The sequence below is a fragment of the Narcine bancroftii genome, chromosome 4, assembly GCF_036971445.1.
Source record: "Narcine bancroftii isolate sNarBan1 chromosome 4, sNarBan1.hap1, whole genome shotgun sequence".
Taxonomy (NCBI): domain Eukaryota; kingdom Metazoa; phylum Chordata; class Chondrichthyes; order Torpediniformes; family Narcinidae; genus Narcine; species Narcine bancroftii.
The window spans coordinates 118,287,461-118,301,821 of record NC_091472.1 but is presented as its reverse complement, the minus strand read 5'-3'; the positions used below and the strand labels follow the sequence as shown (position 1 = coordinate 118,301,821).

Sequence of the window (14,361 nt, the reverse complement as noted above, 5' to 3'; positions counted from 1 at the left end):
TCCTCTATCATGTAAAAATTTATCTAACCGAATTTTAAATATGTTTAATGAGGCAGCCTCAACCACTTCCTTGGTTAGAGAATTCCAAACATTCACTACTCTCTGGGAAAAACTATTTTTCCTCATCTCTGTCCTAAATCTACTCCCCCGAATCTTGAGACTGTGTCCTCTCGTTTTAGTTTTCTCAGCCAGTTCAAAAAACCTTCCTGCATCTATCCTATCCATACCCTTTATAATCCTATATGTTTCTATAAGATCTCCTCTCATTCTTCTGAACTCGAGCAAATACAATCCTAGATGATTTAATCTTTCATCATAAGTCAACCCCTTCATCCCAGGGATCAACCTAGTAAACCTCCTCTGGACCATCTCCAAAGCCAGTATATCCTTCCTCAAATATGGAGACCAGAACTGGACACAATACTCCAGGTGCGGTCTCACCAGTACCTTATACAGTTGCAACATTACCTCCCTACTCCTGAATTCAATTCCTCTAGCAATGAAGGCCAACATTCCATTTGCCTTCTTAATAACCTGCTGCATCTGCAACCTAACCTTTTGCGATTCATGCACAAGCACTCCCAAGTCCCTCTGCATAACAGCATGCTGTAGTTTTTCACCCTTTAAATAATATTCAGCTCTTTTATTTTTCTTGCCAAAGTGGATAACCTCACACTTACTAACATTGTACTCCATCTGCCAGACCTTTGCCCACTCATCTAGCGTAACTATATCCCTCTGCAGACTCTCCACATCCTCATTACAATTTGCTCTTCCACTCAATTTGGTGTCATCCGCAAACTTGGCTACACCACATTTTGTCCCCTCCTCCAAGTCATCAATGTAAATGATGAAGAGTTGTGGGCCTATCACTGACCCCTGCGGCACTCCACTTACCACTCTCTGCCAACCGGAAAAACTCCCATTTATCCCGACTCTCTGCCTCCTGTCAGACAACCAATTTTCAATCCAGGCCAATATACTTCCTCGGACTCCACTTTCCTGTAACTTACTGATGAGTCTCTTGTGCGGCACCTTATCAAACGCTTTCTGGAAATCCAAATATACAACATCAACCTGTTCCCCTCTATCCAACGCACCCATTATATCCTCAAAGAATCCTAACAAATTTGTCAAACAAGATCTTCCCTTTCTAAAACCATGCTGCATCTGCCTGATTGAACCCTTACGTTCCAAAAGTTTCACTATTTCATCTTTAATGACGGCTTCAAGCATTTTTCCAACTACAGACGTCAAGCTAATTGGCCGATAATTTCCAGTCTTCTGCCTACATCCCTTCTTAAAAAGTGGCGTGACATTTGCTGTCTTCCAGTCTGCCGGGACCTGCCCAGAATCCAAGGAATTTTGGTATATGACCACCAATGCATCAATTATAACTTCTGCCATTTCCTTCAGAACCCTTGGATGCATATCATCAGGACCAGGTGATTTGTCTGGCTTTAGTCCCATTAGTTTCTCCATCACTACTTCCTTTGTAACAACTATTTTATCAAGGCCCTCCCCAACATTCGCATCCTTAACTCCACACTTGGGCATGCTGGATGTGTCTTCCACCGTGAAGACTGACACAAAATATTTGTTTCATGCCTCGGCCATTTCCTCATTTTTTGCTACCAGTTTTCCTTTCTCATCCTCCAAGGGTCCTATGTTAACTCTGGCCACCCTCTTCCGTTTTATATATTTATAAAATTTTTTGCTTTCTGTTTTTATATTTTGTGCCAATTTACTTTCATAATCTTTTTTCCTATTTCTTATTACCCGCTTTGTAACCCCTTGTTGTCTCTTAAAGTTATCCCAATCTTCCAGTTTCCCACTGCTCTTTGCAGCTTTGTACACCTGCACCTTCAATTTTATACTCTCCTTTATTTCTTTTGTTAACCACGGTTGATTTTTTCCTCCCTTGCTGCCCTTTTTCCTGACCGGAATATATTTTTGTTGAGCATTACAAAATATTTCTTTGAAAATCTTCCACTGTTCCTCAACTGTTTCATCAATTAGCCTGTGCTCCCAGTCCCTGCCAAATTCATCCCTCATCCTATGGTAGTGACCCCTGTTTAAGCATAATATATTAGTTTTAGGTCTAACTATTTCCCCTTCCATCTGAATGAGAAATTCAATCATACTATGATCGCTATTTCCCAGATGGTCTCTGACTATTACATCATTTACTCTACCTATCTCATTGCACAACACTAGATCCAGGAGAGCATTTTCTCTTGTGGGTTCCTTAACATGCTGCTCAAGAAAGCTATCGCGGATGCATTTTAGGAAGTCCTCTTCCAGACTTCCACGACCAACTTGATTTTCCCAATCTATGTGGAAGTTAAAGTCCCCCATGACTACTGCCGTATCATTATTACATGCCTCACTTATCTCTCTATTTATTTCCTGTGCCACTAAACTATTGTTATTTAGTGGGCGATAGATAACACCCACCAATAATTTTTTCCCTTTGTTATTCTTTATCTCTACCCAAATGGACTCAACATTATGCTCTTTAGATCTTATATCATTCCTCACTACTGTCTGGAGCTCATCTTTGATTAAGAGTGCAACTCCACCTCCCTTACCATCCTGTCTATCTCTTTGCACCACCTGATACCCTTGAAAGTTTAATTCCCATTTAGGGTCACCTTGTAGCCATGTTTCCGTGATGGCTACCAAATCATAGGCATGGGTACCGATTTGCGCCTCAAGTTCACTAACCTTATTTCTAATACTGCGGGCATTCAGATAAAGTGCCCTTATGCTCTTTGTCCTTTTAATATCTAGTGACTTCTGTAACCTTTTCTTTTGATTTTTCTGCCCACTATTTTTCTTTGTAATTTTCTTAACACTATCATTGACCCGAAAACTCACTGCACCATCTGATTTTTTACTTTCTCCTCCCAACATTACTTTTCCTATTTTACTTTTCCTGGCCATTACTTTATCTTCCCTACCCTTTTCCCTATCACTCTGGTTCCCATACCCCTGCCAAATTAGTTTAAACCTTGCCCCACTGCTGTACCAAACATACTTGCCAAAATGTTGACACCTTTTGGATTTAGGTGCAACCCGTCCCTCTTGTGAGCCATTTACCTTCAATGGTTTAGCAATGGGTTCAGTGAAGGGATCTGCGATCATTATTCCAATCTATCTTATCAATGCCTCTCATAATTCTGCACACTAAATCCCCACCTGCCTTCTCTGCTCTAGGGTAAGAAAGCCCAGCCTATCCAGCTTCTCCTCATAACTGAAAAATTCCCTGAACCACATCCTAGTGAATCTTAAAAGGCAATGTTGCTCAAGGCCTCATTCTTCCCCAATTTCCTCAAGAGATGACAGGGAAAGACAATAAATGTCAGTAGACAAAGTTTGTTGGGAAAAGTGATCCTAGCTTTCAAGCCAGGGTTACAGAAACAAAATCTATGCAGGTGCAGTTATTAAAACAGAAACAAATTCACAATGCAGCAAGATTGAAAAGAACTCCCTTTCTCTCTCCCAGTCACTAACCCCATTCACTAGAATATACAGTACACCCGATAAATTTTCCTGCAATGGAAATATATCATCAGCTGCACAGACTGGCAGATATACTCTGAAAATCTAAATTAAAAATATGCTATAATGGTAATTGGCATTAAAAAAGTATTGAAAGTTTTGAGGGAACTTTCTCTTTACTGTTCTCCTGTTGCCCCAAATTGGATATATGCTAGAATTGCTTGAACAGCAGTCTAGTGAAGAATGCCCATTTTTTTGTTCCCATCATTTTGTGCAAATCTCTGGCCCTTTTAAGGATTCAAAGATGACATAAATAATAATTATTAGTGCACAGGTACATATTTTATGTTCTTCTTTGGCTTGGCTTCGCGGACGAAGATTTATGGAGGGGGTAAAAAGTCCACGTCAGCTGCAGGCTCGTTTGTGGCTGACCAGTCCGATGCGGGACAGGCAGACACGATTGCAGCGGTTGCAAGGGAAAATTGGTTGGTTGGGGTTGGGTGTTGGGTTTTTCCTCCTTTGCCTTTTGTCAATGCTTGGTAACTAACCTTGTAAATATTCCCTGATTTTATTCTTTACCTCCTCAGATTTAGTTTGTTTCCTTTCACAAATAACCTGAAAGCAAAAAGAAATGATGAAATCAGAGAAGATTAATGACATTCTAGTATAATTTTAATGAGTAAAAAAGGCCGAAATTTTACCTCCACAGGAGTACAATCAAATCTATTTTTCGAAACTTTGCAGATAGCAGGATGAGAACATAATACTTTAACCACCTCTGCATGCCCAAACTTACAAGCAAAGTGCAATGGTGTGTCAAAGACCTGAAAATAAGATCAGAGAATTTTTGGAGATTTATTTTCCAATATTTGCTTGTGCTAAGTGGTTAACAACAATATTGACATTTATTGACCACTCTAAACTGACAATTGTATGACTGCAATCACAAATTAGTAAGGATGGCAGATTCCTTCTCTAAAGCCCAATATTGAACAAGTTAAGGTTTTAAGAACATTTGGTAGCTCTAGAGTTACAATTAAGTTTTGGATTTATTCAATCACTCAAATGACGCTATGGATGAATTCAAAATCATATCTCAGGATCGATGGTCTGTTCATAGGTTAACGATTGTGATGTTGTATTCCATCAGATGTTTTTTTTTTAATTTTTTATTTATGATTTTCCAAACTTAAACTCAGTTATCAAGATTATCAGCATTGACTACAATTTAAAATGATCAGTTCTATACAAAGTTTTCTGCAGAGTTCAAGCTCCTTTCATCCCCCCTCAGCATTTAACACAACACTTAATTAACCACAGTAACACACAACATTCAAGACACTCACAACAAAGGAATAAGACATATATCAGGGTTTTATGGGTTTGTCGGACATGGCAGCCAGTGCTCAGGCTGTTTTCTTGAGTTTTTCCACCAGATGTTTCTTCATGTCAGAAGTGAACACGACTGACCAATGTATCCATATTAAGCTTACAATATTTTCCATTTCTAGCTTTTGAATTAAGCAAAAACAAGGATATTAAGTGTAGGAAATGTCACAACTGTTTTTCTTAATTAGCAGAGCCTTGTAGAATATTCCATAGGTTTCTTTCATTTTTTGCCAATTCGCTGTCAGGAGGCAAATAACAGGGGGAAGGTCCCATTGAAACCATGCTGAACTAGCCTTCTTCCACTGTATCAGATCTTGTGGTGAAGTTGCTCCTAAGATGGTGTTAGATAGGAAACTTCAGAATTTGATCAAACAGCAAAGAACAAACAAATGTCAAATTAGGAGTGTTGCAATTCAGAGCAAAACCTGGAAAGAAAGCTGCTCCAATGACGGCTTTTTTGTTCCTCATAAGAACAAGCAAACGATGAGCATGTTACGAGACAATAGTGGAGGACAGAGCTGGAGGACACCAAGTTCAGAATCAGAATCTATTATTATGAACAAGTCATGAAATTCATTGTTTTGAGGAAGCATCACAGTACAAACATTCATATAAACTACTTTATAAAAATAGTGCACAAAAAGTAAGGCAGTGTTTTTGGTTCATTGATTATTCAGGAATCTGATGGCAGCGGGGAAGAAGCTGTCCTTGTTCTACTGAGTGCCTTTTGTCCCAATAGTAGTAGAGTGAAGAGGGTATGGCTTGGGTGGTGGGGGTCCTTGATGATTCTTAAGGCACCACTTTTGTAGATGTCCTCGATGGAGTGAAGTCTGGTGCCTGTGAAGTTGCAGGCCATTAACAACCCTCTGAAATTTTTTCTTGTCCTGAGAGTTGGTTCCTCCATACCAGGCAATGATGCAAACAGCCATAATTCAATGTAGGCACTCAAGAAGAATACTCTTTTCTCATTAGTAAATAGCATTGGATATAGTTGCTTCTATACGACTCAAGACTAGAGGTCGTCTAGTCATTATCTTGTAACCTCTACAAATGTGTCTGCATTATTTACATGGACAGAACCAAGCTTGATGACAAGACACAAGAAATGATTTGTGAAATGCCACTGTCTTGAATAGATAAACAGGCATTTCAGTGGTATGCTGCTGCCCCTGGTATGTGAGACTGGAATGAATGGGAGCCCTCCATACAAATGGTACTCATTTGTGGAAAAATTGTAAAAATTTAAATGATCTTCAAATGCATCTACTAACTTGGGGCTTTAGAAAAGGGAAAACTTGCTAATAGATAGAAGTGTGTAATAGATGTTTCTATACTTCAGAAAATTTATCATTACTTATGACATTTTTATGTTCTGATAGTAAATAGAAGAATTAAATGAGGACAGATATTTATCTGTTTAGTACAAAAGCTAAAGACCCAAAAAAAAACCTGACATCATCTCCAAATTCAGGGTTTACCAGCTCACTGACAAAAGGCAAAGGAGGAAAAACCCAACACCCAACCCCAACCCCAACCAACCAATTTTCCCCTGCAGCCACTGCAACCGTGTCTGCCTGTCCCGCATCGGACTTGTCAGCCACAAACGAGCCTGCAGCTGACGTGGACTTTTACCCCCTCCATAAATCTTCGTCCGCGAAGCCAAGCCAAAGAAAAAGAAAGAAAAAAGAAACAAAAGCTAAAGACCCAAAAAAAAACCTGACATCATATCCAAATTCAGGGTTTACCAGGTAACTTGTGGATAATGCTGAAGTCCTTTGCTTTCAATTTACATCAATTATTGGGACGCAGAAAAATAATTTTATTAAATATAAATGAGGGAGAATGATAAAACAAGGAGAAATGAAGGAGGCTGCAGGACACTGATAATTTAAAAGAGTGGGAGTTGCTACCTTAGACATTTCTATGCAGAGAATAAATTTTAGGTCTAAATTTCGGTATTATATTCTAAAAGACAAAATGTTTAATGGCAGTTAAAAATTTCAGGACTGCATCTTGATCTATTTAAATTGTAGGATCACATTGGAAGTTTAAAGGTCCTTCAGGGTTAAATTCAACTCAAAGATACTGGTGCTTCTAGTAGAATATAATCAAATTTAATTAGCTATTTATTAAACCTTTTGTTTAATTTAAAAAAAGTTACTACTCATATTTAATTGCACACAAAACATTTTTTTTTCACACAAAGCATAATTTTTTACAAAGAATCTTCTGAGAAATAGTGAAAGTCACATTCATTAAAAGAGAAATTGTTATACGAACCCTTTTATCAGGTGTGTTGAGATAAAGGTCCACTATGTATTTGATGCGTTTTTCCAACATAACTTCATCATCATCTGGATACAACAGCAGCATAAATTCAGGATTCTCCAATGTCTCCAATAGAAGCTGACAAATTTGTGGCTGATTCTCTTTAGCAGAAACATGCATAGCATTATATCGACATCCTTCCTACAATTTATACAAAAGTACTTTGTTACCCATACAAACACATTCTTGATCCGTAGCTTACAGTTGTCAAGTTTCCAACAATTCCAGCATTTCCCTTTCCTCCCCTATCCTAAATATGTTCCATTTCTGGCAGGTAGGTAGTCACAATGAGAAAGCTGAGTATCAGATCCTAAAGAGCATTCAGAGAACTCTGATCACAAATTATGCAAACTTTGCATCGTAGCTGCCGAGCTCTTCTTCGAAGCCTTATCCATTTTTGAGGCATGCATGCATTACTGCAGGGTGTCTGTGCTCACTCTGGAGTAAGTTTAACATTACCTCTAGTATCTATTCCTGAAAATAGGAAACATGAATGTGATGTACCGATTAACAGCTTTCACTTTTTACACAACAGTCAGGAAAAGGCAATGCCATTCAACATGAAACTATCCAAGGTAACATCATAGCCCTGACATGATTGCATTGGGATGAAGAGGCTGGGGGAAAAAATTAACAGATTGGGGCTACAATCTCGACTTTGAAACATGAAATGTGATCTAACTGAAACAAGTTAACACTAAAAGGACATTTTTCCTGCTGGGGATTCTAGATAAAAGCCAGAGTCATGGTGAAGATTAACCGGAGGAATTTTTCCTCAGAAAAGTGGTTGAATTACCTACCTCAGACAGTGGTGGAGGCTGATTCATTATATTCAAGGCTGAGATAAGATTTTTGGACTGCAAATGGAATCGGGGTTATAGGCAACAGTCAGGAAAATAAAGCAAAAGATCACACGTCCATCACTTACTCAATAGTGGAGCAGGATCAAAGGAATGTATTGCCCTACTCCTACTTCTGACATCTCTTTGTTTATATGGTTCTCATCAAACAAACATTCCTACTTGTCTAGTTTGATTAAACATTCTCTCATGCTTCAATGTGAAAGATCAGCAGGCTCTGCGATGTACTAAATGACACACCAAATAACTAAGACTGAAATCAGCCAAAGCAAACCCACACACACACCATCAAAATTATTCATAAAACCAATGTCACCAGTGACCAAGCATTTCTTGTGCTCCACAATGCAGTGTCAGACTGCACTTCCTATAACCATGACACAAACTTGTTCTAAATATTTATGATTACAGCATTTCTCTCTTAAAATCTGAAGTTGATAAAGGTGAAAGTAATTTCTTCACAGTTCAAACTGCTCAGTGACAAAATTTAGTAGTGATCAATTAGCTACAATAGAAGCCATAAATTAATTTTAATTGATTTTGTTTATGATTCATCTTTGCAAGATGGTCTAATCCTCAAACCTGTAGAACTGTAGGGTTGTCTCCAGAACCAATGAGATAACATGGATTACTCCACACAAGTTCAAGAAAGGTAGCGCTGTCTCCTTTTTCAATAGCCTTCCGCAGCTTGGATGTTAAGTCCTGAGAGCGTGGACTTTCTATGTTGGCTCTCCCCCTGTTGGTGCCTTCTGCTTCCAGAGAACTCGTGCAATCTGACAGAACATTTAATAAAGCACATAAAAACCAAACAGATTGACTGGAGGAAGCCACTTCTAAAATGTTAAAGGACTCAAATAAGTAATTTACGTCCCTTTATATCATCTGATACATTGAAGTATCTTGAAAACTTTGACAAAATTACCCCTCAACACTATGGAATACAATTCAGGCTTCCATTTTATAATTGATAATTGCAAGGAACTGGAAAGAGTATTTACATGGATGGGACCAGAATGTGCGCTTCTATGTGTTAGAGGAAGACAAATAGGTTGTTTTTTTTTACCTCATGAAAAAAGTCTGATCTATTATCTGTAACTGAAATTTTTTAAATTCTGAAAAGGTTTAGGATTAGTGTTAGGGTAGATGCAGAAAGGATCAAAACTAGAGATGAAAAATAGAAGGTAGTCACCAACAATTTAAATGAAGTAAAGGTCCCTAACTTTTTATCCAGGATCATCAGGACCGGACACCTCCCGTTGTTTGGAATCTTCCGGATTTCGGAATCATTTTGATTTTGGTCCCTTTGAGCAAATGCCTCACTCATAGACCTTGCCGTTCCTCCCCCCCACCCAGGGCCGATGAGCATGGGAGAGGGGGTGCCGACAGGGCTAAGCAGTGGTTTGATGTGCGTGTACAGAAGGCTCTCAACCAGCACGTCGGTCAGGTGGAGGTTGGAGGCAACGGGGTGGCCCAAGAGCTTGGCCAAAAAGGTGGCCAGCGTTGAATGCTCAGAGCTGGCGGCCAAGTGGGGCAGAAGTGCAGTCACGAAGTGCAGAGCTTCAGGAGGAGCGGGCCATCAGGGCAGTGGACCGAGGTGCCGCCGGCTTTCAGGCACTCCATCAGCTGGTCAGGCCAGCCCTCAGGCACACCCAAGCAGCGCAGCCACTGTCTGTCGTTTCCCCCCCTCCCCCCAAATCTAATTCCTGACACAGAAACAGAGGGGCAGTGCTGCCGAGCCAGGAGTTTACGGAGCACCACACTGGATCGCAGCAACGGCTCAATGCGGGAGCAATGACTGTCTTCATTAACCATAATCCCCCATGCAACTGGAATTGCTTTGCCAGTGCCAGAGCAGTTCCAGCTGTATGGAGGATTATGGGAGTTTAAGAAAGATGGCCATTGCTTCCACATTGAGCCATCCACCACCCACTTATCTCCCACCGGATGCTGGAGGACGAGAGTCATCTTTCCATCAAAGATGTAAGAGGGAACCCATGGGGATGGGGACGGGGACGATGGGTGGTCTCCTTCTGAAAATGGAAAATTTATTATGGGAAATTTAAAAAAAAGTGCTGGTTTTCAGAGATTGCTGGTGTTCAGAATCCTGGATAAAAGGTTGGGCACCTGTATTCAGAAAAAAAAACTTTTTAGTGCAAAATGCTGAGAATATGAAATTCAATGTCATGGATAAAAGTTAAAGGTAAATGTACTGACACATTTGTGGGGAGTGAAGACAGATATATTAGCAAGAGGGAGGGATAAGGTGACCATCAAAGTTAGAAAAGAGAAAAAAATGGGAAAGGCACATCATCATAGGGTTTTGGAACTGGATGCTGTCTTGGGCTGTTTCTTCTTTGTAATTCAGTGAAATACTACACTGATGAGATGTTCATGAACTTAAATGCTTTTTAAAAAAAATCACAAGGTCTTGGTAGAGTTCTGAGAAAGAGAAAATCTTGTATTATAAGACAAAGCAGACAATGTATATTGTGATGTTTGCAAATAGCAGAGTGATGGAGAGACAGTAATCACCATGGAAATCCTAAACTGTGGGGAATAAAGGGAAGCTGGAAGAGAGGAATCAAAATTGATAGAAGGAGCACCCTCAGCCTACTTCAAACGATTACTTGTATTGAAAGGTTCAGCAGACAGCACAACCAAATGAAAATGGAAATCAAAAAAGATCTGCAATTTTGCTTGAACACTTGAGTTATTGTATGTTCCTGTCTGAAACCGTATATTTCATGTATCCAAAGTAGTACTTCCAAATAAATTGAAACAAACATGTTACCAGAAATGTTTTATTGACTCCAACTCAAAATGAGAGCCAGATGTGCAATTTTAATTAAATGGAAAGACGATACTCTACCTACACACACACACACACACACACACACACACACAATGGTTAAGTGATATCAAGTCTTAGCTAAGTCTGGAAAAATTTAGATATGCTATTAAAGATTCAAATATTAACATCCTAAACACCTGGGGCCCATTTATCGACTATTATCATAACCTTAAGAATTTGGGTGTTTAGATGCTCTGGTGCTGTGCTGTCTAGTTCTGGGTTGATGTCACCTGATTCCCATCTATCTGTTTTTAAACCTTGCTTAGTGGTCGGGGTCTTGATTTATGTTATTTTTTTCTTTTTGTATGGGATTTTCTTTCTATTGATTTTGATAATATAATAGATAATGGCTTTGTTCAATTGTAAACAATGTAAACATTGATAATTATTGAGGAGAAGAGAAGGAAAGAGAATTGTAAAATGTTTTTGTTGTTACATCTTATTTTATTGTTCTGATTGTGCGATCTGAATTTCTTATTATGTTAATATTGTACAATATTTTATTTGTTTTCTTTCTTGAATTTTATAGCACATTATATAATTGTACTGTTCAAATGTTTATATTGTAAAACATCAATAAAAATATTTTATAAAAAAGAAATGTCATAGGTTGTATTTCACCATCTTCTTATCACAAAAGTAATAAGTAATGCACATTTCCATAGTTATGTCCAGAGATTGCAAAATTCTCCAACAAAGTTACAGGGCAAATCCAAATCCAATGCAGTAGTTAATTTTTTTAATGACTTTGTTCCTTAAAGAGATCTTCATCAATTGTTGGATTGAAAAAAACATTTATAAAGTCTTCAATATCAACGAGAAACTGAAGATACATGGAAAGAGGAAATAAGCTAATGGACCTCATTCTGCATTTTAACTGTTTCATTATTCACAGATGATGCTTAATCTGAGTGTTTCTGTCATTTTTTATTTTAATTTCAGATTTGCAGAATCTACAAGTTATCAGAAACTAGACTGATCAACCGACTCTTAATGTCTTAGTTTATGAAGGACAGTCAGGTGGAAATAATTGTCCTAAATAATAACCATGCTTCTTAAAAAATGCTAAAAGCTATTTTCATAAATGCAAAAAAGTCAAATTTGTGAAATCACAGGAAAAAGTACAAATTTCTCATGAAACATGACGACAAAAATTTACCTCTGTGATGGATCACATTGCCTTTCAGTGGAGATACACTGGCAGTGGATTTGGATGGCGAAGGGCAGTAGTCACAAATACCTTTGGAAAACTTTTCAGCATCTTCTTTGTTTGTGAAAGCCTTAAATCTGGACCCTTTCATCATTCTCGTGGCTCGAAGAGCATCATTCTTATCCAAATATACATGTACTTTATCTATTGAAGAAGGTGGTGCGGGTAAATTAGAAAGCAATCATAATAGATTGACCAATGGCAATGTTCAGCAAATAACAACCAAAGAGCTCTATGCCACTGAATCCATTGTTGTAATCTTACATCATAAATATTGGATCAAGAAACCATTTTCTGTTTTGAGATTGCCAAAAGTGGGGAGGAGTCACGTGATGGAGTAGAGGCCGGTAGGAGAATACCAGCCCTCTCTAGAAAAGAAGGAAAAAAATGAAGAAAAAGCAAAGCCCCCGACACACAAATCACAACAAATAAAAAATAAAGGTGTGGAGAAAATGGCACCCAAGAAAGAAACACCAAAAACAACGGGAAGAAAAGAAGGAAAGACGCCGGAAAAGAAAGGTGAAGGCCTTACCTGCACGAAAAAGCAGGGACTCGCCACGGAAAGAGGAGACCGCTCCCCGAGGTTAGTGGAGACCCCGCAGTGGAGACCGCGGGACTGCAAAAATGGCTCACTGAGCCAAACAGAGGTGCGCAACTGCGCATGCGTGATGCGCACGACAAGGAGAACACCGACAGGAGGGGGGGGGGCCCAGCTCTGGAGTAAAACTCCACAGCACGAACAGCTGAGAGATGCCCGACAGCAGGGCTCCCAGCTCCCAGCTGGAAGATAAAGAAAGCAACAGGAAAGGGAGGGGTGAGAAAAAAAAAGGAAGCAAGAGACACAACAGATAACCAGCCCAGAAGAGGACCAACATCAAGAAACCATGGAAGGAGGAGTCACGTGATGGAGTAGTGGCCGGTCGGGGAACTCCAGCCCTCTCCAGAAAAGTTAAAAAAAGATAGAGAAAAAGCAAAGGCACAAACACAAAAACCAAAACAAAGTGAAAGTAAAAGTGTGGAGAAAATGGCAGTGAAGAAAGAAAAGCCAAAAACAACGGGAAGAAAAGAAGAAGGAAAGACGTCAGAAGAAGGTGAAGGCCTTACCTGTACGAGGAGGCCTGCCGTGGAGAGAGAAGCCCGCTCCCTGAGGTCAGTCGAAGCCCCGAACTCGGGACTACAAAAACGGCTCACGGAGCCAAACAAAAGTGCGCAACCGCGCATGTACGAATCCTCGCGCATGCACGATGCGCAAGACAAAAGTAACACTGACAGGAGGAGGGACCAGCTGAAGAGTCGATCTCCACAGCTGAAACTGACAACTACAACACAACAGCAAGAGGAAAACACAGAAAATAATGAGAGCAAGAAAGAAGAGTAAAAATAAGAAATCAAAGAAACAACAGATGACCAACCCAGAGGAAGAAGACCAAAATCAAGACACTTCTAATAAAAATAAGAAGACCAAAAATACCCAACAAAATAAAACAAACAACCCAACAAGAAAACCAGAAGAGACAGAGGTAAAGGACACAGATCCTGGAGTGGACTCAGAAGAAGAAGAGGAAGAACACAAGAGAAATGGAAGATGAAGGGAAGGGCGAGTACATGGATATATTTTTTTTTAAAGAATATATGGAAACAGTAAAAGAATGGCAGTCACAAGAATTCAGTGAAATAAAAAGAAGAATAAAAAGTACAGAAGAAAAAGTGAATAGATTAGAGATGATCATGTCAGATATAGGAAAAAGAGTGGACAAGGTGGAAGAACGAGAAACAGCCATAGAAATGGAAGTAGATGACTTAAAAAAAAATTAGAGGAATCTGATAAAAAAGTTAAAGAGACACAAGAGCTGTTAGCTCAGAAGATAGATATAATGGAAAATTATAATAGAAGAAACAATATAAAGATAGTGGGCCTTGAGGAAGATGAAGAAGGCAAAAGTATGAAAGAATTTATAAAAGAATGGATCCCCAGGGTCCTAGGAAGACCAGAATTACAGGAAGAAATGGAAATAGAAAGGGCACACAGAACATTAGCCCCTAAACCACAACCACAACAAAAACCAAGATCCATTCTAGTAAAACTCCTAAGATATACGACAAGAGAAAATATATTGGAAAAGGCAATAAACCACTGGAATACAAGGGTCAAAAAATTTTTTTCTATCCAGATATAAGTTTTGAACTCCTGAAGAAGAGGTAGGAGTTTAATGCAGCAA

At 39.1% G+C, this 14,361-nt stretch overlaps 1 protein-coding gene across 8 annotated transcripts in view; it reads right to left on the bottom strand.

The window, feature by feature from the left end:
- ankle2 (ankyrin repeat and LEM domain containing 2) overlaps positions 1-14,361 on the bottom strand; it is a 90,194-nt gene that overhangs the window by 21,381 nt on the left and 54,452 nt on the right. For 7 of the 8 annotated variants that reach the window (XM_069932557.1, XM_069932554.1, XM_069932559.1 and 4 more), the window contains 5 exons: positions 12,092-12,286; positions 8,664-8,854; positions 7,174-7,362; positions 4,206-4,328; positions 4,053-4,119 (listed from right to left, as the gene is read on the bottom strand). In XM_069932557.1, the coding sequence (XP_069788658.1) occupies positions 4,053-4,119; positions 4,206-4,328; positions 7,174-7,362; positions 8,664-8,854; positions 12,092-12,286 (765 nt within the window). The remainder of the gene's footprint in view (positions 1-4,052; positions 4,120-4,205; positions 4,329-7,173; positions 7,363-8,663; positions 8,855-12,091; positions 12,287-14,361) is intronic. The other variant, XM_069932560.1, reaches the window with a different exon arrangement.